Raw genomic sequence first — 25519 nt, 5'->3', positions numbered from 1 at the left:
AAAATTGAATTTTTTTTTAAATTATAAATTATTTTTGAAAAATAATAATGTTTGACTTACATTATTCTGATAATAAAATACCTACTCTACATTATATATACTACGTGGGAGTGTAGTATCATCGATAACTGGTACAAAATATATAAACAGACAACACATGGCAAAGTAAGTACTTAAAATAAAGAGAAGAACCTCATAAAAATGTACTAGAATAGTAAAAATTAAATCTTGGTATTTTTTGTACCAACACAAAAGAAATTATCTCCATACGTGATCAGAAACTCTGATAACTGGTACGTGTACCAAGAAACTAGCACGTCAATCATTCCTGAAACGCCACCTCGCCACCTGCCGTGCCGAACTGTAGCGGACATAGCCGAAGCAGTCGGCGGATGAATTCCACCGTCTGCTTCGGCCATGTTCGCTTCAGTTCGGCAAGAAAGCGTAACCTTCGTAGCTTCTGCCACGTATTTTTACAGCCAATCCCCTCCTCGAACCTTTGTACCATGCCACCCCCCTTCCGAAAGGAAACTACTGCGGCAGCCTTCCTGCTGAAAGCGGTCCTACCAGCGCTTTTAAACTATAGCAACGCTTCTAAAACAGCATGTTTTGTGTGTCAACGAGTTCTTTTCTTATAGCGCACAGCGCACAGTATTGGGTCCCAAGAAGATAGTGTAAAAAATACATACAACCAACATACAGCCAAAGTAAAATACTATTCTGAATAAAATATTTATTTAAAAAATACAATGTCTGGAAACTGCCTGGGCAAGCACTGCTTGCCTTGCTTGCCCTGACGAGACGCCACTGGTGCGTGTGTGTGTTTGTGTATGTTGGTTGGCTTTGATCCTCTACGTTTGTGTTTTATAGACAATAGGCGATTAATTGTATGACAAGATAAATGTCGGAATGAATGGATTACAAATTTTTTCGTATTTAACATGGTGTTTTATTTTACCTATAGAAGCCAAATCTAAAACACATTTTTAAATATATTTGGTAACTCCATACCTTTACGTACTCTATGACAAGCTTTACGAAATAAACAAACAGTGTTGATGTGGTTTTGAGATTTGTGCTAGTAAAATTATAGCAATTATTATATTTGTAAATTGTTATGGAAGCAGACGTGGGAGATGGTGGTAGTGCAAGTAAAGGCATAGTGGAGAAAAACGAAGAAACGGAGGGAGATTGTGAATCAAAAATGACTGTGGTGTTTAGAAAACCTGTGTTTATAGGACCGCGTAGAGGAAAAAGCGCTGGTAAACTCAAAGGGGGGAAAAATGCAGACAACACGTTATCACAATCTACGAAAGATTCTGAGAACACTGTAGAAAATAATTTAAGTGCTCAGTTAAACTCCACATCTGAAACTACGAACCAGAAGAAATCTGATAAACTTTCTCCTGCTCAAAAAATCACAGAGCAAGTTGTGCCACTTCCTTACAAAGAACCCAAATGGAGTGGATTGCCAAAAGCGTATTACAAATTTGAAGTCCTCAAATGTGGGAAAATAATAGAGACCTTGGAGCTCATTTCCAAGCCATTTTTTGTGTTTGGCAAGTTAAGCTCTTGTGATGTAATTCTTGCCCATCCGACAATATCAAGGTATCATGCAGTGTTACAGTTCAGGAAAGAAAAGGATGATGAAAACCAAGTTGGGTTTTATGTTTATGATTTGAATAGCACACATGGAACATTTGTAAACAAGTACAGAATAATTCCTAATAAATATGTTCGATTACAGGTAAGTCACCTTTACTAGCCAATACTGATATAACTAGGTTGCCATTTCTGGAAGGAAACACAAAAGTGATATGGTCTTGTGATGGCTATTTTAAGTTTTGAGTGTTTGCATCATTTAAGTAACAGAGAGTATATTTATCTGTGCATTTCTACAAGCACCATTGGTACTTTTAAGTGGAAATTTTGAAAAACAAACTAATAAAATTCTGAAAACGTTGTTTTCTAACACTACAGAGGTAACCCTGAAACAGCGATTGAAAATTCCTACCCGATTCTGAGAAAATCATGTTTGGTTTAATTCTGTCGTGGCTTTTCTGTAGAAAATAATAAAACTATGAGAAAACTTTTTTTGAATACTAAAGGGTTCCTCTATTTACCCTGAAAACAGCATTTTTAAATTCCTACTGGTTTCTGATAAATTACTGTTTATGGGTCACATTAGATAGCCCTTGCGGTGAAGTGACCATTGCTGTGTTGTGCTTTAATTGCGTTGCCGATTCTGTGGTTTTACGTGTATAAGAACGTATATATTTTGTAATTTGATATTGTGACTCAACGGAATGTAAATAATAATTTTTAAAAAATAACGAGTCCATACTTAAGCATCAATCTTTGGCAGGCATTTTTTATAGCAGTATGAAGGTGCAAAGCACTAACTTTTTACATAACCTGGCATTCAAAAAAGAATTATTATGTTTGATACAAACTCATACTATCGCACGTAACCAGTACCTAGGAATTCAGAAACGGTACTTAACAGGGTAAATTAAGGAACACCTTTTAGCATTCAATACAAAGTATTTTCAGAATTGTATTACTAATTTACAAAAAAAGCAGCGACGACAAAATTTTACCTCATGTTTATATGTGATGTGATGTGATGTGTATCCGTGCATTGCTACACCTGCTGCTAGGTTGTGATTAAATAGCACAGCCAAGATTGTTTTCCATGAGAGATTGGCCTGATGTTTGTTGCCGGCTTACTGTTTTCCTGATACTAGCAGCAACTTGGATCTTGTTGTTCTCAAGAGATCCTTAGGAATACAGTGTAGCTGAGACTGTTTTCAAAAAGACAGGGATTTTTAGTGTAAGCACATTATGGCTGGGGCCAAGGCAGTTTTCCACCCTAATTTGTTTCCCATTTCAAGTGAAAATTATTCAATATTATTATTATTGAATTGTTCAATATTAATATTATTCAATCAATATTCACTTGAAATAAAAAAAAATTCAATATTTTTTTAATAATATTCAATTTTTACTTGGAAAAAAAATTTCAATATTCTTTAATATTCTCTTGAAAAGGAAATAAAATTAGAGTGGAAGAGTCTTGGCCCTGGCCATAACGTACTGATATTAAATATCCCTGTCTTTTTGAAAACAGCAGTGGCTATGCTATATTCTTAAGGATTTCTGGAGAACCACAGGAACAGGTTGCAGCTAGTGTCAAGGAAAAAGTAGGGCACTGACACCAGGACCAAGGATATCTCTAGTGGAAAGCAGTCTTGGCTGTGCTATTAAATTACAACATAAATTTACGTCACTAACCCAAGCACAGATGGTGGCTGCGTTATTTCACAGTCTAACTTAATTAATTTGTCTTTATGGTTGCAGTCATGAAAACACATGATAGATTATGTACTATTGTCCTTATTGGTACAAAATCGCACTTGACACAAATAGTACCAAAACAGATTACGTATGGGACTTTTTTCCTTATTAATACAAATTTATTACAACTCAAGATTGGCCCAGCTAAAAGATGACTTAAGTTGCAACGTCCACAGAAACACTTCAAAAAATAATAAATTCTAAAGTTTTTTGCCTGAAATTTCTTGTAGGTGCAACACTACAAATACTACTAGACCCAAGTAGTACCAACACAGGTACATACACTTAGTTAAACATGGTAGTAATGTCATACTGACATCAATACCAATGTACCTCTTCGCTTATAAACGTGATTTTCTCAGAATCCAGTAGGAATTTATAATGCTATTTTTTGGGCTAACTAGAGGAAGGTCTGTAACATTGAAAAACACCCCTTTAGAAATTTTATTATTTTATTCACGGAGAAGCAGCAACTCTAAAAATTTACCAACCAGGGTACTTTAAGTGCAACTCTATTATTTTAATATTTTACCAGTGCAGTAAATGTTGTAAATAGTGGTTCTGAAATAAAATATATTTTTTTTAGAATGCCTAGTAATAGTTTAAAAAAAAAATTTTCCTTCTCCTTTTTCTCCCCCCAATTTTACTGGGTTGAAAAAAAACTTGATGGTGAGGAGGACAGTGAAGACCAGGGAAATTGTGATGTAATAAAATTACATTTTAGAAAACTAATAATCACGCTTTTTCTCTTGTATGAACTAAAAAGTTAAAAAAAAAAAAAAAAATCTTTAAATTTAAATAATTTGCTCATAAGTGAAAGAATGAACTACTACTCTGTATGATGTAATTTTTTTTTAATAAACATTAAAATAAGAATCAAGTAATAAAAAAAACAATTAATTTTAATGGGGAAAAAAAAGTGTCTCTCTGTCCTATAGAATAGCTATTTGTGGTAGAAAATTTAAGACGTCTGATAGGAAGTGTGCGTTGCTCTCTCCTTTAATTTTCTTGATGGCTGTTGTAACGAGTAGACGCAAGTGTTATTGTATTGAAGACAATCACTGCTGTGCCAGGTGGGCCACCTGCTGAAGTTTGGCTGCAGCAGCCGCATGTTCATCCTGCACGGCCCGGAGGAGGACGCCGAGCCGGAGAGCGACCTCTCCTTCACGGAGCTGAGGCGGAGGCGAGCTCTGGAGCAGGCGGCGGCTCGGGCCGAGCCCCTGCCCCGGCCGGAGCCCGAGCCGGACGGCATCGACTGGGGCCTCGGTGAGCGAGCTGGCCGCAGGGTGTTTCCAGGGCACGCAAGTCGTGGACTCGAGGACTGGTCAACGAAATCACGAGAAAGACCCGAAATAAAACAGTTGTGATGTTGGGAGTCACAAAACTTCAACTTCCAACAGTTTTTAGTCACACTGTTTAGTATTATATGTACTTAAATCATATAGAAAACATTTTAGCTCTAACACAAAAATCAGCTCATTCCTGCAAATAGTAGATGAATTTTTTTTCCCAGGAGCCACACAGGAAGACGTGCAAAGCACAAGGAAATCCTGGCAAAAGAAATCATTTGTTCGTAGAAGTTTTTTACATTAGAGATTGCAAAAATTCAAAATGTTTGCGCAGACACTTGAAGCTCTGGGGTTGCGAAATTCAGCTGCTATATGAAATTATACTGAATGACAAGACTTTTCTTAACTGATTCAAGCAGTGATTCAAAGCCTGGAAAGTTTTCTTGTGAGTGCAAACGTCACCACGTCTGTGACGCTGCATCAACCAATTTCAGTTCGGCATACCTCAACACACGCCGGGCCTTCTGTTAAACGGTCCACTTCCTGCCACGCGAATGTGAACAGCCCGACTCCCGCTTCTCCTTCCTTACGATCACACAAGGTCACACGAAAAGTTAATTATGTTTTATGGGGATAAACTAAAAACATGTGTACGTTGAGAAGGTGGTATACATCCAGCACGTTAAAAAGAGGGTCGCTGCAGCAATTGCAACTGTAACTGGACACAATTCAGAAATTGTGGCAGTAGATTGACTACATCTGGACATCACTAGAGATAAAATGCCGCCTATATCGTAGTTGAGTCTAAAACCATAAACTTTTCTGAAAATTATAAGATGCCTTACGTGTACAGCCATTGGATTTTTTTTGTTATTTTATAATAACAGTTTGCAATCCCGGTGATCATTCTGGATGATCTTGAATCTGCAAATAGCATATTGGGTGAAGCAGAGCCTTATGCTTCAGGTGAGAATGCTTGTTTGTAATGTTTCAGGCGAGGACGCGGATGAAGAAACTGACCTCACGGAGAACCCCTTCGCGGCCACGAACAACGAGGACCTGTTCATCGACGATCCCAAGAAGGCGTTGCGAGGCTGGTTCGAGAGGGAGGGCTATGACCTGGAGTACCACGTGGAGGAGAAGGGATTTGGACAGTTCCTTTGTAGAGTTGAGTGAGTTTGGTGGAACCTCAGACATCTTTATATTGCTAGTACAGAGATTGCAGAAGGTTGAGAGAGCTGTAGCTTAGCTGGTCATTGGTGAATGGCATGCAAGAACTGTATACATCAACATCGATGATTATTTCTTCTAATAAGGGGTTCTCGCTGGTGTCTAGGGCCGTCGAGAGAAACTAAGGACGCAGGGCAGGTAAATTTGTCATGCCCACTTAACATCTCTTTAAGGTACCATTTTTCAAACCTCACATTTAAAAAAAATCTAAAAACTGTAAATTAGGGATGAATTGGTCCCGGTTCTCAGTGCTCGGTTCCACGGGTTCTCGGCAAATTGCTGAGAACTGTGAATATAATGTCGGTAGCGGTGCCGGTACCACGGAAAGCATAACAGTTAATACTTTCCCCGGTAAAACGCAGTGGTATATTACAGGGACCAACACCCACACGTATTTAAACTTCACTTCAAGCCCCATGTGACAAGTGAATGGTTGTTAAATCTTAAAGGGCACTCTCCTCTTTCCTCCCTACACCCTCTTGCACTAACTGCTAGCCCACCCACATGGAAATATATCTCTGGCAGGAAGTGTCTGAATGTAAACCAAAGAGTATTTGTGCTGAGATCCGACCCTATTTTTGTCCCTCTTTTCACCAACAGACAGGGATGACCATTTCAACTAAAAGTAGACCTATAGAAAAATAACACAGGCTCAATATATTTTTATAACTTATTAAAAAAAATTAGCTGATATGATTTAAAGTTTGTCTTTCAGCACTCAAAACAAAAACTTTTTTGTTCGGTCCACTTGCCCTACCTCTAAAAGCCTTCAAGTCCATAACACCGGTACTTTACACTGTCTCTCTCATTCCTCCAGCACTGGCTGGCCAAGTTTTTCCATCACTCCCACCCTCTTCTCCAATAGGATGTTTCACCCTTCATATGCCCTTCTGACACACCTGGTCTCTCCAGCCTTCAACACTTCCACCCCAGCCACACATTTTCAAGGCAAAAGGCCCATGACAATAATAATTCCATTATTCTGAAAGTTGGGTTTTGCATGACATAGGGTCCTTTCAATATTTTGTGGATATAACTATCTATTCACTTTTATTAAATAAGTATTAAAAATAGCTTTCCTGAAAATATTTTTTTAAGTGAAATTATTTTTTTATATTATTTATAATGTTATATTTGTATAAATTAACATGTTAGATAGTTTGTTATGTATGTCCTTTAACTAAAGAAATTTATTTTTTATTTAAGAATTTCTCCATTTCACCCAAGATTTGATGTCTGTCACTCAAAAATTTTAATTCTTTCTACCCAAGAAATTTCTGTGTCTCTATTTATAATACAACCAACATATCATGTATTAATACTCTCTTTAAACAGACCTCTTTTAACTTAGGTGTTCCATCCCTTAACCATTATAATACATACATTACTTGCTACTCCAGTATTATTTTTTTATTATTTATTTTTTATAAATTACTTAATCTCTAATCAACAAACATTTACATTTTTCTGAAGCAATTTTTTACTGGTGTGCCTAAGTTAAATACCGACCCAGCAATGAAAAAGCAGTTAGTTTGCATTACAAGATATTGCTGCACCACAGGATGTCGATACAGTGCTGCTCCAGCATCTAGTGACACGTGAATGAACTGTGCTACCTAGGGACTGGGTGGTTTGTCTAAATTATTGTACAGCAAGTCACAGATGACGTGATGAGTCATGTCAAACAAATACACCATTTATTATGGTATACTTAGATTTGAAATTATGTGGCGATTAACCTGAAACTGAGAACCAAGAACTGGGAACCGATTTTTAAGAACCGGAACCGAACCGAGAACTGGGAAAAAAGAACCGACCTATCACTTCTGTAAATGTTATAATGGACATAACTGTAAGTGTGATCTGCATGTATCACATTACATGAAAAGGCATGTCTACAAACCAACCTCGTGATTTCCAATGAATTCTATTCACATTAAAATTGTAATTTTGTCTTACTCTCAGGCTAAACGTATGCATTTAAAAAAACCTTGAAACTCAACCAATCCCCCCTTAAAACCCTTCCCTTCCTCAAGCTTTGCCGGCTCTAAAAATTTACCGTAGTTTTTCGCAAATAACAGTTAGAAGAAGAAGGAAAAATTATGTTTGCACAGCACAAGTACATTTCAAAGTTGCTTCTTTTTTTTTTTTTTTTTTGGGGGGGGGGGGGGGGGGGGGGAACATTCAAAAACATCAATAACATTCTATAAAATTCTTTAACATTCTAGAAACTAGATTGCTGTTCTTTCTGTGGAATTTATGCCTTCCACTTTTCCTTGTCGCATGGTCTTATATAAGTATTTACTTGTCTTCCCTCCTCAAAATGTGTCCAAGGAACCTGAAGTAGCGTTGTGTTACACAGGAAGAAAGCTGCTTGCTAAAGTTATAGTTCTTCTAGTGTGGACACATTTGTCCATGGTACATGGGCTTCCCCATGTCAACACCACATCTCGGCGGCATAACTGTGGCTCGGTCGTTTGTCGTAGATCAACTTACGTCCACGTCTCACAGCCTTGCAAAAAAAAAACACCAGAGATACAACCAGATGCAATTTAGTAGTCTTGGTATTTCCTGGTTCGGCCAGGTCTTAGGGAGTTTGGACATGGCCGCATGTACTACATTAATACCTGCACTTTTTAACCTCATTTTCTCATGTTACTGATGACTGGACCCAGGTGTGCAAACCTCCAGGTTCTTCAGCCATCCTGTTAGGTGGGTTTAATCATTACAGTGTAATAAACAAAAACTTGTAATCCTTTTTTGTAATCATACATTCCAGACCAGTTTTAGTGCAACATTCAGTTGCAAACCAGAGAATGCTTCGAAATCCATGATGGCTGCTGCTTAGATAAGAATAACTTTAAATTGTGTTATTTCCATTTCTTAGGCTATCTCAGTAAGTTTTATTGAATTTTGGTCTATCTGTATTTCTGTCACTATGATTGTAATTGACGATACAAATTTGGCCACAAAATAAAGCATGCTTTGTGATTCGTTCTTAAACTGATTCTTGTTCTAGGAAAGATTGATTTAAAACATTTATATGAACATACCCCATACCATAGCCGTTTTTACTGTGTCTTAAAGAAACCACAAGAATGGACAAGAAAGATAAATACACAAAAAAACACACCAAAAAAAAGGCCAAAATAAGCCAGTCTGTTTGTGCCTAACGACCGCAACATATGTCAGTTTCCAAAAAGTTGTAACCGTTGTCTTAGAAAGCCGAGTTTGTTCACCTGTACATCGCTGTGCTATCTTTTTGTTGTCTATATGAACTGTATTGTATCATCATTGGGTTCAACTATTTGTTGCTGTTTTTTCCAAGGTGGTTTTTTTTCTTCTGTTCCTGTTCAACTGTCTCATCAATTTTAGCCAACTCAGTAGGCCCTACTGTGTTAATTGATGCCTTGATTTTTTCTAATAATATCATCCAATGGAATTCTCTGTGATGTCTATTCATTTATTTGACATCAGCTTATTGTGACTTGTTTTCTGTGTGTTTATGTATTCACTAGGGGTCTGATAGTACTAGACAAATATTCAATACTCGTGAATGATTTAGGGCGCGGTTACACGGGAGTCTGAACTACTTCAGGTGAACATGTTCAGCTGTTGAGTGCGGTTACACACAGTCTGAACATGTTTCGTTCGAGGCCATTTCCCATTTAACTTAAACAGGTTGGCAAAGTAGTTCAGATCGACATATCTTCTACATTAGCCTCTGATTGGCTGTTTAGAATATAAACAGTCTTTTGCAGAAATTCAAGATGGAAAGTGTTTCTGGCACAAGTTCGAGTAATATTTTGCCGAATGCAACAAAAAAAATCAACAGATAATTTTATATATATATATATATATATTAATTGATCCTAATTTTCTTAAAACTGAAATAGGTACTCTCGCTCAAAAAATAATAATAAATAAGTTTAAAAATTTTACTGTGCATGTTGTTTGAATTCCCAATTTGTAAAAAAAAAAAAATATTGAGCAATATAAAACACATTCCATTTGTGCTGATAATGCTGTATAAACAAGTGAGAAAATCACGCGTTTTCTGGATACAATTACAAAATAGAGATCAACAACACAGTCATTCGTTGACAGTAGACAATCGGTATTAGAGCTAAACACACTTTTCAGCAACTACAGTGTAACCGTACACTTTCGCGTTTGCAAACATGTTCACCTGAAGTTGTTCAGGGTCCCGTGTAACCACGCCCTTAATATTCAATATTCATGAATAATTTGATTCCCCCCCCCCCCCCCCCCCCCTCCTTTTCTCCAAATTCTTTGTTACGAATAGTTAGGTCTACACAATGTTAGACACATTCACAAGAAAAAAAAATTATATAAAAAAATTGTAACATGTATGAGACTAAGATGATTTATTGAGAAATTTAGATTCTTCGTACTGCAACATTATTCAAGCATTGTTTTATATTTAACAAATAATAAATTATTATGATTTAAAATTAATAATATTCTATTTTATGTATGTAACCCGGATCAACAAAAAACAACTTTCAAACTTAAAATTTACTGGTTTAAGAAAATGTGTTGCCAGTTTTTTTTTTCTTCCTTTATTTTACAAATAATAAATTATTATGATTTAAAATTAATAATATTCTATTTTATGTATGTCACCCGGATCAACAAAAAACAACTTTCAAACTTAAAATTTACTGGTTTAAGAAAATGTGTTGCCAGTTTTTTTCTTTTCCTTTATTTTACATCTCTTTGTAATGGTTCCTTGTACATTACTCTCTTTTTTATTTGACTTTATTTGTTTATTTTCAAACAATTGTTCTTTGACTCCTGTAAAGTGTGGGAAAAAAAGATTTCACTGTACAGTATATTAGTAGTAGAATTTTAGTAGAAAAATATTCAATATTCGTGATAATGTGATATTTGATTTGAATGAAAAAAAAAATAACTGTGTTCACAGAAGCCTAGCATTCATGTTTCTCATCCATTCTTGTGGTTTCTCTACAACACACAGTGACAGTGGTGTATGTGCATGCCTTGTGATGGTCAGTGAGTGCCTGGCGATGTCGCAGGCTGCCGGTCGACACTGCTGCCAACGGCATCATGCGCGCTGAGGTCATACACAAGGGCAAGAAGAAGGAAGCGGTGGTGCAGTGCGCCCTGGAGGCCTGCCGCATTCTCGACCGCCACGGGCTGCTGAGGCAGGCCACTCACGGTGAGACCGCCTTGTCGCGGTGTTTCAACATGTACTGCTGTTTTTCAGCAAGCCACTTAGCTCTCGTTAATCAAATAAGACCATTGATAGTTTTCTCACTGCTAATATTGCTTTCCCACATCTGATACAGTAGAGTCCCGCTAATCCGGACTAGACGGTACCGGATCTGTCTGAAAACATATACTGCTGTTTTTCAGCAAGCCACTGAACTCTCGTTAATTGTAGTACACAAATAAAATAAGACCATGGATAGTTTTCTCACTGCTAATATTGCTTTCCCACATCTAATACAGTAGAGTCCCGCTAATCCGGACTAGACAGTACCGGATCTGTCTGAAAACATATACTGCTAGCAAGCCACTGAACTCTCGTTAATTGTAGTACACAAATCAAATAAGACCATGGATAGTTTTCTCACTGCTAATATTGCTTTCCCACATCTGATACAGTAGAGTCCCGCTAATCCGGACTAGACGGTACCGGATCTTTCTGGATCACCGAAAGTCCAGATTTAACAGAATATGCTTAAAATGCACATAACACTAGTTTAAGGTGGGTGAAACTATAAAAATTAATTTAAAAAAAAAATACAACTTAGTTTTTAATAGTACTGTATACTTAGGCCTAAGTTTTTAACCTACAATCTTATGTGGAATTAGCAAAACAAAAAGAAAATGAAAAAAAGACTTTCTAAAAACAGCTGTAGGGAATAGGTCAGTTCCTAGAAAACAGGAAATGTATGTCAACTTGTTTGTCTGCATTTTATCATCTTAGCCAACTTGAGTTTGTAAAACATTATTAAATCATGCTTTTTTTTTAAATTCTGTCTAGATAAACGACGAGCGAGGTCGTGATTAGTGGGGCTCTAATTTATATTCTTTAATATCTTGTGTATTCATATTAGTTTTCCAGGATACGTATAGAACTAAACCCTTCTGATAGGGAAGGGGATATATAGGAAGTCAAAAGTTACGAGTGTTTTGAATTGCACCGTCAGTTTGACTGTAGAAAGCTCATGTACTCAAAACAAGTTAATTTAATCTTCCATGTATATTCAAACTTTATTTAAGAGAGCTTTTCTGGTGCTACTTTTGTAATCAGGATTGATTTTTACTGCCTCTTTTCAAAAGGCAAGAGGAAGTTAGTTGAAAGAAGTAAAAATGTTTGAAGAAGTAAAGAATGCAGGGATAGATGGTGGGAGCTAGTAGGGAGGATAAAGTGGAGAGTAGTAACAGTTGGTGGGGCTAGTAGGAAGGTTAAAAAAAGAAAGGAGGGACAGATGGTGGGAGATAGTAGGGTGGTTAAATAGAAGAGTAGGGACTGATGGAACACAAGTAGGTTTTGATAAATTATAATTTCAGAATATTTATATTACTGTTTTGACATGCTCAACACACAAAGCATATCAATAATATAAGGAACCAAACACATGCTTTAAATTATACTTTGTAGGTATAATTACAGGAAGTTATGTTGGGTCCGGCTTCTAACAAAAGTTCAAGTCTTATTGAATATTATTGTTTATGAAAATTATAAAGAAACTAAATTTGGGTTCGTAATATTCTCATATATAGACTGTACCTTGGCTTCAGTTCGGTAGATTTAGATAATCATATAATCTATAGGACCACTAGTTTTAACACAAGTTATGGGGAGAAACAAAGTTATTTGCGACTATTTCAATAGTGTCAATTTCTGTGACCACACAAGATATTTGGTCAAGCTAATATTCGGAAATGGTTAAGATATTCAGCTCACCTCAGTCCTAGCTTTAGACACATCAATCTCGCTTGGGGTAGTAATTATATTCATCACAAATATTATCGCAATCATTTAATTTTATCTTGAGGCCTTTCATTATGAAATACCATGATTGCCATGATTGTCTTTATTAATTAATTGTAATTAATGCCATGATTAATTTTAATTAATTATTTTAGTATCACTTGCAGTCAATTCAATTAACTGTTTATTCAAAATACACTAATTTTCTGTATTTTTAAATTTATTAATTATTTTTTGTTAATTAATTTTTTTTTGTTTTGTGTCCTTTGTCTCTTGTGTATTGTGTTTGTTTTTTGTACCGTGCACACCCCTGTAATCTCTTCTCGGAGTGTTGGTGTGCATGTCACAATTTATAAACAAATAAATTAATAAATTAATAAGCTTACAACACTCAAAATTATATTGGTAATGAAATTTACTTCACATTTCTATCAATCCATTTTTTTTTAGACTCTCTTCTTCCAAACTTTCTTAATAATCAGATTTTCTAATTAAATTTTACTATGGCCTGGCGTCATAGTTCCTATCAATCTTAAAATGAGAAACACTTATAACGAACTATAAACTAAACAAAATTGTAACATTAAAACAGTTAACATGAACAATGAGAAAATAAAATGAAATTGCATAGAAAAACTATATGAATTAAAGTTAAAATAATAGTCTTTGCAGTCTGTTTGCATTACTGCTGTTATGCAATTGTCCCATAGCTTTATAACTATATTATGTTTTTGAATTATTTCAGTCTTTGATAAATGTTTAAATAATTATATACATATAAAAATTATTTGCTTATTATTTTTGTCTATTCTGAGTGGTCTTAACCGCTCAACATTAAAAAAAATTTTTCAGGTTAAGAAAAATGTTCCTATTAGAAAATTAAAACAATATTTATTTAAGCAATGTGTACATCTTTTAAATAGTTTTTGTTACAATTATGGTATGTCTGGTTTGTCTGTGAAGAGAGCAGAAGACGAAAAGTGAAGAACTGGGAGGATAATGACTTTTATGACAGTGACGAAGATACGTTCTTCGATCGAACTGGAGTCGTGGAGAAGAAACGCAGTCGCCGAATGCAGGCTGCCGGGAAGGATGTCGTGGAAGTCGAGACCTACGATTCATTGGTTAGTTTACCTCCATGTGTCTTGGTTTATTTACTTGTGTAGATGTGTAAAACTCTAGGCAAGTGCCCCCCCCCCCCCCCTTCCCCCTGAAAAACCAGTTGTCTGTTACATTAATATTCCCGACAAAAATTATTGTTTTTGAAACAAATAAAATATTTTAATTAGGGATGGGATTTTCGAATCTTGGATTCGTCGAATATACCGAATCCTATGGATTCGAGGATTCGTAGGATCCGAGGTGGGATTCGAGGTGGGTTTTTAAGAGTTTTAGGTAGTAATTGAAAATTGTAGTGCTGGGCGAAGTTTGAAAATTTCGAACCCGAACCGAACCCTTACGTTCGGTTCGGTTCGAAACCTCTTAAAATATATTCGAAAAACCGAACGTTCGTTTAAAAAAAAAAATAAGTTTTTCTAATTTTTTAACCCCCATTTGAGACCATTCACAAAACAGCTCAACAAAATTCTATTACTTGTAATATTCCGACTTTTATCGCATAATCGTCGCCTCAACAGTTTCAAGCGCAGACAAAATAAAAATAAAATTATTAATCGTCGCATAACTCGCATAGCATCTTTTCATATGGGCGCGCTTTGTTTTTTGATTACTTTAGAGAATTTTGTATGCATTTGTCGTACTACGTAATATAAACTATCGTACAAATGCCAAAGGTATTGTATATTATACCTTTAGCTATAGTGCGTATACGAGAAGTGTTGTAAAATCACCAAACATTGCGTACCCCATACGTTAAACTAAAGCGCTTGTACGAGAACTCTCGTATTTCGGCAAAACTAACGTGATCAAGTTAACACAAGACAAATGCGGTAGGAAATGATTACGTAAATTACGTATTTTAAATTACTGGGATGTATTTATTTTCTTTGGCCTTTTTGGTCATAACAGTCAGGTAATGAAAATATTAATATAATCTTGTGTATTAAAAGTACTGGTCCAGTAAATGTTACAGTACGGTACTAAGTTGACTAGCGTAGTCGCGGCAGCCATCATTATTTCTCGTGTTTTCTTTTTTCCGACGCAAATTTCTATAACCACACTTTTTACGTTACGTTTACAATACTATTGTTCTTGAGGTGATTTGCGATGAGCAGGCTAACGTCGTTGAAGTTTTACAAATGGAGAAAAGATAATGACGACCCGGATGACCCAGAACCACCCCAAAAAAACCGTCTAAAGTTTCTTCTAACGAGCAGCATTCTTCCAAGAAAACAGCTACTGCAGACAGCGGGTTTTGTAATGTAGATAGGTAACTTAATTCACATTCGCCTTTTTTTGATGTCCTATTAAAAAGTTTTACTTATTAAAAATGTTAGGTTATGTCTACCACAATAATATGTGGATAGGTAACTTAATTCACATTCGTCTTTTTTTTTATGTCCTATTAAAAAGTTTTACTTATTAAAAATGTTAGGTTATGTCTACCACAAAAATATGTTATGTGGCCTTATGCTGAATGTTCGTCATCTTTATAATATTTTTTTAAAATGAAGGTTAGTGTACACTTAAAAAGGAATATAGTCTTTTTGAAATTTAGATGTAACTTCTTCACGAATTAAAAGTTGGTATATATATAAGCTAAGCTATATAATGTTTTAATTTTACATATGGATGGAGAACCTTTCTTTCTCACCACTCAGTTAAAGACCAAAATGCTGGTCATCGGTTCATTTTAATTGAAAACAATTATTTCTGTATGAGGTTCGGTTCGGCTCGGTTCGAAACCAGAGAACTGAGGTTCGTCCAGCTCTAGAAAATTGTAGGTATACCTAAACTATATTATAAAGTTAACGGAAATGGCACAAACATAAGATAAACTACGCTGCATTTTGTCAATTAGCATAACTACTCTATCATTTCCAACTTTCAATAATATAACATTGCAGAAAAAAACGTAACTTTTTTTAAATGGTGTTTGTTATACAAACGTATTTTATTGAAAACATAGGAAGGATTAATTTAACAGAGAATTAGACAGATGCAAACTTACGTGTGTGGTTTTTGAAGTTATTTGTCTCTATTTTATATCAGGTGTATACACTATGCACTTATTTTATAATTTTATAAATACACATGTGATTTTTTTTAATACATAGGCCTATGTAATTTTTTAAAATAAATGTGTGATTTTTTTTAATAACATGTGGTGAAGCGAAGTGTGGGACTGGGATTCGAGATTCGATGACAAACACTGAGGATTCGAACAAGGATTCGGATTCGACCAAAATGTGGATTCGTCCCATCCCTAATTTTAATATAATTAATGAATTTCTTGTAGAATCATAAAATCTGGTGGTTGCATGTTATGTGTAGTGTGAGTAGATTAAATACAAAATTTGCAATTTTAAGACATTTTTTCTCTGGCTTCTCTGAAATCCTAGAGTGCCCCCTCCGAGGTGAATCTCTGGATCCGCCACTGACTCTAGGTTTTTTTTTTTTTTTTTTTTAAAGAAATGCCAGTAGGGCACTGTCCCTGACACAGTCCCTGAACAAAGTACTTCAGGAGTTGATGCTCGATCTTAGTGTGAATAACACAAATTTCGTTCTAACCGGTCGTCTGGAAAATTTGGACACTAGTTTTAGGAATGTCCGGCAGTGTGCAGAAGATTTCGCCAGTCAGCTAGGTGTCAAGCTGCTAATTCCTTGAATTCCACATCATTGTGGACTTCCCGTTGATAGCGCCAACCATCAAATAAACTGTGGCGAGGAATACTGCAGAGTATCAATCAATCTATGCACCCGTATTTGACTTTGTTCTCACAGATTTGAGAGAAAGATTTTTATTTGAAACCTGGGATGTCTTCCAACTACCATTTTTCATTCCAGAAAATATTCTTAAGACCTCTGCTGGTGAAGGCGATAAAGTTAAGTCCCTTCTTGGCCGCTTCAGACTGCTTCTTGATATTGATTATGGCATTTCTCCGCTTCTGCTGAGAAATGAAATTTCTTTGCAGTGAGAGAAATTGATGCTAGAAAAGAAGCAGGGAGAAGATAATCCAGCAACTGCTCTGGACGAATTGGCTAGGTGCGATAATGATGCATTCCGTATAATAAATGAACTTCTACTTGTGCATGACAGTTGCCTCCTTGGTCTTAGCTTATGCGTATCCGCAGACATTTTTAAATTGACATTGTAAAAGTGATCACAAGAAATGGGAAAACCAGTAGGAGGGGATTGAAATTTAATATTTTATGAAATTTCAATGAATTGCTGTTTAATCATTTGATCGTTTACAAACTTAAATTGCATTGTATAGTGGCATGCCCTGCTTTAGACTTGTATCATGAAGTATGTACAGTTCGTATACTGTCCTAACATATTTTTATTATTTATTATATGCAGGTTTTAGGTTCTCTACTTAATAAGAAATAAAGTAAATATAGCATAATGACCTGTATTTTTATATGATTAGTATTATAAAGCAAAAAGAGTGTTATTTAATTTCAAGCATAATATTTTGGATGCTCAACTAAAATTTTATGTAATATTTGGTTTGACACACTTATAAAACCAGAATAAATTTCCTTGGAAGATATGAAACATTCATAAAAAATTACCCTGCCCCCAACGAAAATCTAGATCCGCGTCTGGTGATTCGCCAACAAGTATTTGGTAGTCTGTTATTTTTCATCAATATAATGATTGCATACTAATTTGTGTTTTAGTGTTCAATTTATATTTTACATTTAAACAATTTGTCAGTGTACATATGCAATGTATTCAGTTTTGTAACAGGTTTGTGAGTCTTGTTAGTTGCGCTGTGAATTCATCTTGATACTTAAAGAATCTATGTTTCTCATGTGTAGGTCTGCATTGAAATTTTTAAATGTTTGAAAAACATAGTTTACATAATCAAATTTATAATTAAACTGCTTATTAGTTGTGTACTTTGACATCAGGAAACTGTGTTTGATAATTTTTGTAATGTATTGTTGGCAATTTTTTGTTTTATGAGTGGTAAATTAAACTATGGTATAAAATATAATTTTCAATACATTCAGTTTGAAAGAGGAAGGAAGAAAATGTGGAGAAAAAAGTTTTAGGTTTGTCATGTCACTATGGCAAACTCTATATATGACACTTAAAGGATTAAGAAAACAAAAATCATGTGATGTACTTAAAATTATCGAGTGTAATAAGCAGTAAAATATTCATACTGTTGTCTTAGCCTGCTGTGACTTTTAATAGGATCAACATAAAAATAAAATAAAAACTGAAATTCACATTACAGAAATTTTCGTAATTGTTTTGATAAGTCACAAAATAGTCATGGGTTTTGTTTTAGGGACTTTTTAGACACCCTGATTGTCGATACCAGAAGCAAAAACTATTTTCAAGCAAAGAGTCCGATACATATTCAGGTCTTTGATTGACGTTAATGATTTGGGAAACATTCTCTGCATTTGTTAGATATCTTCAGGAATGATGGTGTAACCAACCAGTCTTGACTCGCACAGTGCTTTATCGCCGATTGTTTCAGAGCAAGAAACGCACCGACCTGGTAGCCAAGTTGGATTCGATAGAGAAGATGTTGAGCAGTGCGAGCAAACCCCCTGCAGCCGAGGATGAGGACGACGATCCCTTGGACAAGTACATCACGACCATGTGCGTGGCGGCCATCAACCAGAAGGAGCTGAAGGTCAGCCTCGCACGATCATTCCTGCACGCAGCAACCTCTGTCAGCTCTTCTGCCTCGTAATGCATCTTGTTAATGTTGCGATTCACGTCAATCCAAACAGCTGATGCATAATTAAATTTATTAAAAATATAGGAGATACAGACTTATTTAATCCTGTAAATTTAATTAGGTAATAAACAAATATTTCAGTGGGCCTAATTAGTGATGTGCCTACACAGGAATGATACAAAACTAAAATGTATAAAGCATTTTGAACATTGATGTCAGTTGTGACTTTTACATTGCATTGCAATCATTTGGAAATATTTCTTTTAAAGAAAATTAGTTACCTTAATTGTTTATCTGAATTAGGTTTTTTGATATGAGATTATGAATTTAATATACTAAATCCATTTTTAATGAAAATGGTGTTTTGTTAGTCGAGCACTTTTGATTGTTTTGGTCATACTAGCTAAAAATTTGTCAGGAACATAATTGGGTGGGTGACGCAAGCCAGAAAAATATCTCTATCTTGGAACAGTCAAACTTAAAATCAGCTAGAGTGCTATGTTCTTTCCCAGTATTACAACTATGTTCATGCAAAATTTCAGCTCAGCTTTGCGAGAAATGGTCATGGACGAACCAAAAGACAAACACCAGTAGTTTTTTTTTTGTTGTATATGCGTGGTGTGTGTATTGATGTGGTTTATTATGACTACAGGTAGAATGTTCTATATTGTGTATTTGTGGAATGCAATGTAAACACCCTGAACAACACTATTGTTGTTGTATTGAATTTATTATTCTTTAATTTAATATTATTACAGATACTAGCACTTAAAACTGAAAGATTTTTACATAAGTAATCACTTGCCAAAAGTATTTCAAATCAAAACTCTATCCTTTTGACATTGTTTTGCCTTAATCACTAGTGCTTATAGTCATGGATAGAACATAATTTAGTTAAGTAATGCCATTAATTCCATGAAATGAAAACTCAACAAAATAACAAAATACTTAAAATAAATATGTGCTAAATCTATTGCGCTGAGATTCTTATATTATCCAGGACTTCTGGTTTCTAAGGTAAAGTTTGGCACCAAATTTTCCTTCTCTCTTCTATGATTGTTGATTTGCAGCTTCAAATACTTCTATAGCTAGAACCTATTCTTGTCCCAGCTAGAGTAATTACTAATAATCAAATTACTGTCAGCACCAGAGAGAAGAAAAATAAAATACGTAGTAACATTTATGTAAAATAAATATAGGTATGTATTAGTCATTAGTGTATCATCATCTATGTAGTTCTATGTATGTACATAATAGGACTGTGTTATATGACCAATGTACGTATATGCATGAATACACTTATTTTAATCTTTTTCAAAATTTTTCTGGACTTTACTATATCAATACTGTTTCGAAGATTATAGTGCAAATAATACAAAACAATTCAAAATCAGTTACGTTTTATTATTGTTAATGAAAAAGAACGTACACGTGACTGTCTTGAAATTACTTCAATTACTTCATTTACTATAACGCAACATAAAATTAATCAATACCAAATTTTTACTTTGATATTATGATTTAAAATAGTAAATAGTACACATTAACAAGCAACTCATAGCCCGTGTATGTGGTCATAAGAAATAAAGGTTCAGAACTATTGATGACCAACAAACAGTTAGTTGATAAACTAAACGGATGGTGTATAGAAGACTCTCGATTGTCGGTAGATCAGTTGCGGGATTCTTCTCTAAGACTCCTGGGTGAAAATCACAGTCGGCAGGCAGCTGAAAGAACGAATGCTAAAATACTACAGCTGAATATCTCGTAGTCCGGAGCTCTCCATCGTACGTAGACCCCAGGTACTGCAAACAACAAATAAGTGGGGTGGTCTCACCAAAGACGAGAAAATCGAGCTCCGACAGCAGCGATGAATCGGCAAGGCATCCAATTCGGGATTCACCGAAGACGAAAATCGTGCGGCACAGAAGTTCAAGTTCAGTTCATTGCACTGTCCTATGTCTGGTGAATAACATCACAAATGTCCTGCTTTTGGCTTTTTATGAAAGACAAAACTAAAATCGCGACAGTTGCGGATGTCTTCTTGTCCTCCGAGTGGAATTCTAAAGACTTCCTTGAGGCTTGCTTTCTGAAGGCCATCTTCACATTGTTGTTGGAAACTTCCCTTTTAACTTCACTAAGCCTGCTAAGAGAGACAAAGCTTTTGGATGAAAACATACTACTGAAGTAGCCATATTCCTACATAACCAAGAGAGGATTATATAGTTGGCGTTACTATGTTTTGGAAGGAAATATTTGACTATTGAAGGAAAACTCTAAAACTACAAATCCATCAGAAATTAAATAGAAGACTGATAAAGTGACACACACTATAGGTATGAAGAGTAGTTTTTCAACTAAGCGTAAACAGCATTCAAAAGATGTATAAATGATGCAGCCTGTAGGCATGGCATGCAGTTTTTCCAACTAGCTCTTTTCAACTTGATAGACAAACAGATAATTCCAGATGGCTTTTAAAAATATTTCTTGGGTTTCTTCCAGATTCCCTAGCACCAAAAATATTAAAGCCTAACTCAAGATTTCTCAATTTTCTGATTTTCCCGGTCGGGTGGCCACCCTGTTGTAGTAAATCGTCAACCATTTATGTCAGCCAGAATGTTAATATATTGGTACACTGATCAATTATATCACACAATATCTTGAAGTCATCAAATAACCTTTTATGAATGAATATTACATAATGTATGCTGTAATAGCCAAAGATGAACCAACAAAGTTATAATCCAGTTCTCTTTACATCTGAACTACTAATCACTGAATGCAAATTGCAGTACTGTTCTTAGTTGTAAATAGTGGTATTAAAATTTTTTCATTATAATTAAATTATAGTAGTTTACACAATACTCCATAATACCAGACAAAATAAGTTTTGTAAAAAAAAAAAATATATATATATATTTGTTTTAGCACAGAAATATTAAAATATCCGTAGTTAATAGCAAGCTTAGCCAGTATTTATGACAAATTAATGTAAACAATAATTTTACATAAAATAATTTCTTACAGCTAAATAAAAATAAAGCATAAAATAATAGTATCCTCAGTAAACACCCCTTATGTGTGTTGTAAATGCAAAGATATTACTTTTAATTTAATTATTTTCTTGTTTTGCTTTGCAGCGCAAACTGAAAAGTCTGAAAGCAGAGGAGAAGAGATTGCGCAGCCTCTTGGAGATCGCAAAGCCTACAAATGTAACACTGCCATCGTCATCTGGAAGCACTAGCTAGGTGTAAAACACTGCCTAGAACTCGGGACGAGTGCTGAGTTGGAACGGCTGCAGGCTGAGGTGTCACGTACTTGTACATTAACGAGAACGTGAACCAGCTGCTGCAGCTAAACCACTTCCTTCATGAGCAGTATGCAGCCAGCATCTGTAGCCACTCCACGTCCTTCATGAGCAGTACGCAAGACAGCTGCTGTAGCCATACCACCTCCTTCATGAGCAGTACGCAAGACAGCTGCTGTAGCCATACCACCTCCTTCATGAGCAGTACGCAAGACAGCTGCTTGTAGCCATACCACCTCCTTCATGAGCAGTACGCAAGACAGCTGCTGTAGCCATACCACCTCCTTCATGAGCAGTACGCAAGACAGCTGCTGTAGCCATACCAACTCCTTCATGAGCAGTACGCAAGACAGCTGCTGTAGCCATACCACCTCCTTCATGAGCAGTACGCAAGACAGCTGCTGTAGCCATACCACCTCCTTCATGAGCAGTACGCAAGACAGCTGCTGTAGCCATACCACCTCCTTCATGAGCAGTACGCAAGACAGCTGCTGTAGCCATACCACCTCCTTCATGAGCAGTACGCAAGACAGCTGCTGTAGCCATACCACCTCCTTCATGAGCAGTACGCAAGACAGCTGCTGTAGCCATACCAACTCCTTCATGAGCAGTACGCAAGACAGCTGCTGTAGCCATACCACCTCCTTCATGAGCAGTACGCAAGACAGCTGCTGTAGCCATACCACCTCCTTCATGAGCAGTACGCAAGACAGCTGCTGTAGCCATACCACCTCCTTCATGAGCAGTACGCAAGACAGCTGCTGTAGCCATACCACCTCCTTCATGAGCAGTACGCAAGACAGCTGCTGTAGCCATACCACCTCCTTCATGAGCAGTACGCAAGACAGCTGCTGTAGCCATACCACCTCCTTCATGAGCAGTACGCAAGACAGCTGCTGTAACCATACCACCTCCTTCATGAACAGTATGCAAGACAGCTGCTGTAGCCATACCACCTCCTTCATGAACAGTATGCAAGACAGCTGCTGTAGCCATACCACCTCCTTCATGAACAGTATGCAAGACAGCTGCTGTAGCCATACCACCTCCTTCATGAGCAGTACGCAAGACAGCTGCTGTAGCCATACCACCTCCTTCATGAGCAGTACGCAAGACAGCTGCTGTAGCCATACCACCTCCTTCATGAGCAGTACGCAAGACAGCTGCTGTAGCCATACCACCTCCTTCATGAGCAGTACGCAAGACAGCTGCTGTAGCCATACCACCTCCTTCATGAGCAGTACGCAAGACAGCTGCTGTAACCATACCACCTCCTTCATGAACAGTATGCAAGACAGCTGCTGTAGCCATACCACCTCCTTCATGAACAGTATGCAAGACAGCTGCTGTAGCCATACCACCTCCTTCATGAGCAGTATGCAAGACAGCTGCTGTAGCCATACCACCTCCTTCATGAGCAGTACGCAAGACAGCTGCTGTAGCCATACCACCTCCTTCATGAGCAGTACGCAAGACAGCTGCTGTAGCCATACCACCTCCTTCATGAGCAGTACGCAAGACAGCTGCTGTAACCATACCACCTCCTTCATGAACAGTATGCAAGACAGCTGCTGTAGCCATACCACCTCCTTCATGAACAGTATGCAAGACAGCTGCTGTAGCCATACCACCTCCTTCATGAGCAGTACGCAAGACAGCTGCTGTAGCCATACCACCTCCTTCATGAGCAGTACGCAAGACAGCTGCTGTAACCATACCACCTCCTTCATGAACAGTATGCAAGACAGCTGCTGTAGCCATACCACCTCCTTCATGAACAGTATGCAAGACAGCTGCTGTAACCATACCACCTCCTTCATGAACAGTATGCAAGACAGCTGCTGTAACCATACCACCTCCTTCATGAACAGTATGCAAGACAGCTGCTGTAGCCATACCACCTCCTTCATGAGCAGTACGCAAGACAGCTGCTGTAGCCATACCACCTCCTTCATGAGCAGTACGCAAGACAGCTGCTGTAGCCATACCACCTCCTTCATGAGCAGTACGCAAGACAGCTGCTGTAGCCACATCACCTCCTTCATGAGCAATACGCACATTCTCCTGTAGAAACCCACGTTTTAAATATGCATGTCTTCAGTACTGTGCTGTAGTTCAATGTATTTGTGTATTTAACTCGCTGTTGACTCATAAAATACCATTGCACTGTGTATGCATTTGAGACAAAACTTACTCTTAGTCGGTGATGTGTCGGTTCTACTTTTTTCCCGGTTTTCAGTTAGGTTCTGGTTCTTAAAAATTGGTTTTCGGTTCTCAGTTTTAGGTCAACCTTCACACAATTTCAGGTTACACCAAAGATACAAGTCTGCTCTAGAAAATTATGCGTTTTTTTTTAACATGACTCATCAGTTAACAATAATTAGACCACAAACAAGCCATCTAGCCCCAAGTAGTACAATTATGTCTCGTGTCACTTAATGCAATTATTATATTAAAAAAATTAATTCCACTATATCCTTAACAAACAACCAAATATTTTCAGAGAAGCTAATTTTAATACTTATATATTACATATTTAATAAAAGTGAGTAGATATTTACTTATATCCATGAAATAATGAAAAGATCTCTTGTCTTGCGAAACCCAACCTCTGAGAATACTGGAATAATTTATTATTGTCACTGTGTTATTTGGCTTGAAAGTCTGTGGCTGGCAAAAAAAAACATTCTTGAGGCCTTGAAGGCTTTTAGAGTGAGGGCAAGTGAACAAAACAAAGGAGGTTTTTGTTTTGAATGCTGATACCGTACAGTGCCTCCGAAGATACTTGGTTATCCTTTTTATTCCTGCTTGAAGCCAACTTCTGCGAATACCAGTGATGGGAGTTCATTTTGATATGCTTTAAAAATGTCTGGTTAATAATCCAACAGTTTTAACAAAAATAAAACACAGTGAACAAATAAGATATATCATTTTTCAAATGCTAGTTGTTCAACCAAAATATATTATCTATGCATCCCACTGCCGCCCCAGCTCTACAGTAATTATCTGCCGTCATGTACAATAATTTTTGGTATACCATATGATAATTTGTAACGCTAAATCCCTTATAGTGTTGCCATATATATATGGATATGGTTCAGCGTACCATTGTTATCGTGTGTTCGCGCCTATTTCTTTTATCATTAATCGATACAAAAATTTGGGATGAAAATCATTTAAAAATAAGTTTACTGGTGAATCCGAAGTCAAAATATCTTATCAAGGTTATAATCATATTTAACTTTCTTCCTAATATGTACATTTCGTACTGTTTAATAGTGTTTGGTGATTTTTGACAAATTCATGAGTCACGATATTTCCCCGTCTCATGTTATAAATGATGTAAAGCTGCATTTGGTGTAGGTAATACCTGCAGTTAATTAGTATTAGACAATTTTAAATCATGTCTGCTAGTGTAAAGAAGGACAAAAAAGTTTCAGAATCTCTGCACAAAGATCTTTGTTTACGTTGGGACACATACTGCGGGGCTAGCAGTGGACGAGAAGGGGGGGGGGGGGGG

At 36.5% G+C, this 25519-nt stretch overlaps 1 protein-coding gene across 1 annotated transcript; it reads left to right on the top strand.

Annotated features, from left to right (window-relative positions):
• Nucleotides 1–1043: 1043 nt before the first annotated feature.
• Nucleotides 1044–22216, top strand: LOC134537868 (kanadaptin). The gene is made up of 7 exons (XM_063378760.1): nucleotides 1044–1747; nucleotides 4431–4623; nucleotides 5641–5818; nucleotides 10937–11079; nucleotides 13828–13988; nucleotides 18486–18644; nucleotides 21833–22216. Exons 1-7 carry the CDS (start codon nucleotides 1118–1120, stop codon nucleotides 21938–21940), a joined length of 1572 nt encoding a protein of 523 aa, XP_063234830.1. The 5' UTR covers nucleotides 1044–1117; the 3' UTR covers nucleotides 21941–22216.
• The last annotated feature ends 3303 nt before the right edge of the window (nucleotides 22217–25519 follow it).

Source organism: Bacillus rossius, chromosome 12 (assembly GCF_032445375.1).
Source record: "Bacillus rossius redtenbacheri isolate Brsri chromosome 12, Brsri_v3, whole genome shotgun sequence".
NCBI lineage: Eukaryota > Metazoa > Arthropoda > Insecta > Phasmatodea > Bacillidae > Bacillus > Bacillus rossius.
The sequence above is the reverse complement of the archived record's forward strand: the minus strand, read 5'-3'. Positions and strand labels throughout refer to the sequence as shown.

Bases quoted from the DNA above. Each gene is read 5' to 3' on its own strand.
- LOC134537868 (XM_063378760.1), top strand. From the start codon at position 1,118: ATGGAAGCAGACGTGGGAGATGGTGGTAGTGCAAGTAAAGGCATAGTG. The intron at 11,080-13,827 runs GTGAGACCGCCT...TTGTCTGTGAAG, and splicing joins GCTGAGGCAGGCCACTCACG to AGAGCAGAAGACGAAAAGTG. The intron at 18,645-21,832 runs GTCAGCCTCGCA...TTTGCTTTGCAG, and splicing joins TCAACCAGAAGGAGCTGAAG to CGCAAACTGAAAAGTCTGAA.